Here is a 2,569-nt window from a genome sequence, read left to right as displayed (position 1 = left end):
GGAAGGGGTATGGAAGCACACGGCGAATTTCACATTTAATCATATAGTTTCATCTGAATCATGACTAAACAAAAAATTTTATGTGTTGCACAATAAATGTCTCTGCTCTGTACATCATGTGTATTATCTTTTAGCAATTTAAAATACCACATCTAACTAATATCTACAAAAGAAATAAGATGCATCAAATATATATAGAAACTCATTCTTCTTAATGAAAAAAATACCTGAATCTCTGAGCTTTGCCTGAAACACAGAAGTTCTATGTCACTTTGCTCACAGGAGGGGCCCTTCTGTTGTTCCTTTCCACTTTGACACTAGTTTGCTTCACACAGCTGCACCAGGAGGGATTCACATGACGTCCCCTGGGGAGGACCCGCCCTGCAAGACTGAGATAAAAGCTCATCTGCATTCTGGCCTTGACTCACCAGGGCTCCTCAGTTCAGTTCAGCATGAAGCTCCCTGCTCAGCTCCTGGGGCTGCTGATGCTCTGGATCCCTGGTAAGGACAGAGGGAGCTGAGGAGGGGAGTGGGGTGAGAGGTGAGCTCTGGGGCCCCTGCTGCCCAGGTGTGTTCTGTGCATGAGTAAGATGGGCTGCTTCCCTCCAGAATGGTGCATGTGCTGTTCCCATCTGTGAGGGTGAGAAAGGGCAGTGTAAGGACTAGGACCTGTATGTTGATGAAGACTCTGATATACAGAAGATTGGTGGGGATGAACTGTCCACTTCTTTTTAAAAACTAAATATTTCTGGTGTATACATCAAAATCATAAAATTTATAAAGCCTGAAAAAAAGACTACTGTGAGAATAATTAAAAGTTTTTGTACACGACCTTCAACTTCTCTCTTCTTATTTCAGGGTCTAGAGGGGATGTTGTGCTGACCCAGACTCCACTGTCCCAGTCCATCGCCCCTGAACAGCCGGCCTCCATCTCCTGCAGGTCCAGTCAGAGCCTCCTGCATAGTAATGGACACACCTACTTGCATTGGTACCTGCAGAAGCCAGGCCAGTCTCCACAGCTCCTGATTTATAGAGTTTCCAACCGGGCCTCTGGTGTCTCAGACAGGTTCAGTGGCAGTGGGTCAGGGACAGATTTCACCCTGAAAATCAGCAGGGTGCAGGCTGAGGATGCTGGAGTTTATTACTGCATGCAAAGTACACATGTTCCTCCCACAGTGATACAACCCCGTACACAAACCCCTCACCCAGGAGGCCCAGCTGACCTTGTGTGTTGCTTGTCACGGAGCAGCACAGCAGTCTCGAGTCTGGGTAACAGGAAGATGCTGGAGTTCTCAGGGTAACAGGTGTTCTTGAGAGCTCTGGACCATGAGTGACTTGGTTAAACCTCAAACATCATCTGCTCATTGACCTTTCAGCTGAAAGTGACTTTGAATGCCACAGGCAGAAGGTGGATAGAGGAAGTCATCTAGCTAATGATGGCATGAGGAAGTGGATGTTTTTATTATAGAACTGAATAAAAATGCACCCCAAGCCTGTATACAGTCTTTAATTTGTCATTTAAATGTAGTCATCATAAATGCCCAACAAACACATTTGTATCGGATTTGTTCAGTGTACCTTCAGGCTTATCAGAGTTATGTTTCGGTACAGGGGATATTTTGGGGGTATAGGTCTTTGCAAGAGCAACATGCCCACCCAATTTCTTTACATTTTTTAATTTCAAACTAGGTCACTACTAATCACTCAGTTGGTCAAGCTGAACTCAAATTGTGATCCTCCAATCCCAGCTTTAGAGTACTCAGATTTCTTTCTTTCTTTATTCATTTATTTTTAGTTTTTATTTTTGCTGCATTCTAAAGCCTACTTTAATACTGGTGCCTGGTAATTAGTTCCTAAGTTTCCCAGGCTTGCCTTGAATTGGCAGTCCTCCCTCAGCTGCCCGTAGATCTAGAATTATAAGTGGGAAGCACGAAGCCCAGCTAGATATATTTTAATAGTGTATTATTTGGTAATATTTGGAAACGTATTTCCATGATACCAACTTCTTGTTCTCTTTATTACCCATGGTCTCACCCCTAAATGAAGTAGAGGTCATACTGTGTACTGCTTATCCACAGGGGCATCTGTCTGAATTTCCTGTCGACAGAACTGAGGTCAGGTAACTCTTTCCCTGTTGAGCCCAATGCAGGCAAGAAAAGCTTCTGAAGCTCTTTCTGCCCCCAGAAGTCACCCAGCAGAGGCCACATGGTTGGGGACTGTGGAGATGTAACAATTAATGACATGCTGAGTAGAAAATCCCTCCGGGTCAGCACCAGCAGAAGAGCAGTGGGACGGAGAACGACGGCCAGGTATATACAGAAAGCATCTCACATGCAGTCCTGAGGGAAAAACATTCAGTCTGTGGAAATTTCTGTCCTTCTAACCAGAAGATCCGGTCTGTCTGCTCAGTCAGGTCGCAGGAAATGCTCTTTGGTAAAACAGATCCTGTGCTGTAAGTTGTGTCAGGCAACCTGCAGAGCTCAACTAGATTCTCTTCTGGTTGATTTTCTCATCTCTGCCAAGTCAAAGCTACTGTCTGCGAGCAAATTTGGGAAATATAAAAGCAGAA

At 44.6% G+C, this 2,569-nt stretch overlaps 1 gene segment (V, D, J or C); it reads left to right on the top strand.

Annotated features, from left to right (window-relative positions):
• The first annotated feature begins 405 nt into the window (after positions 1 to 405).
• Positions 406 to 1,505, top strand: LOC102009708. The segment is given in 2 exon segments: positions 406 to 501; positions 859 to 1,505. Coding segments are annotated over 2 exon segments (492 nt in total).
• Positions 1,506 to 2,569: the final 1,064 nt, after the last annotated feature.

This window comes from Chinchilla lanigera, unplaced genomic scaffold (assembly GCF_000276665.1).
Source record: "Chinchilla lanigera isolate Chin_1 unplaced genomic scaffold, ChiLan1.0 scaffold00069, whole genome shotgun sequence".
Taxonomy (NCBI): Eukaryota; Metazoa; Chordata; class Mammalia; order Rodentia; family Chinchillidae; genus Chinchilla; species Chinchilla lanigera.
Note: the sequence above shows the minus strand (reverse complement) of the source record. Positions and strands in the feature narration are given on the sequence as shown.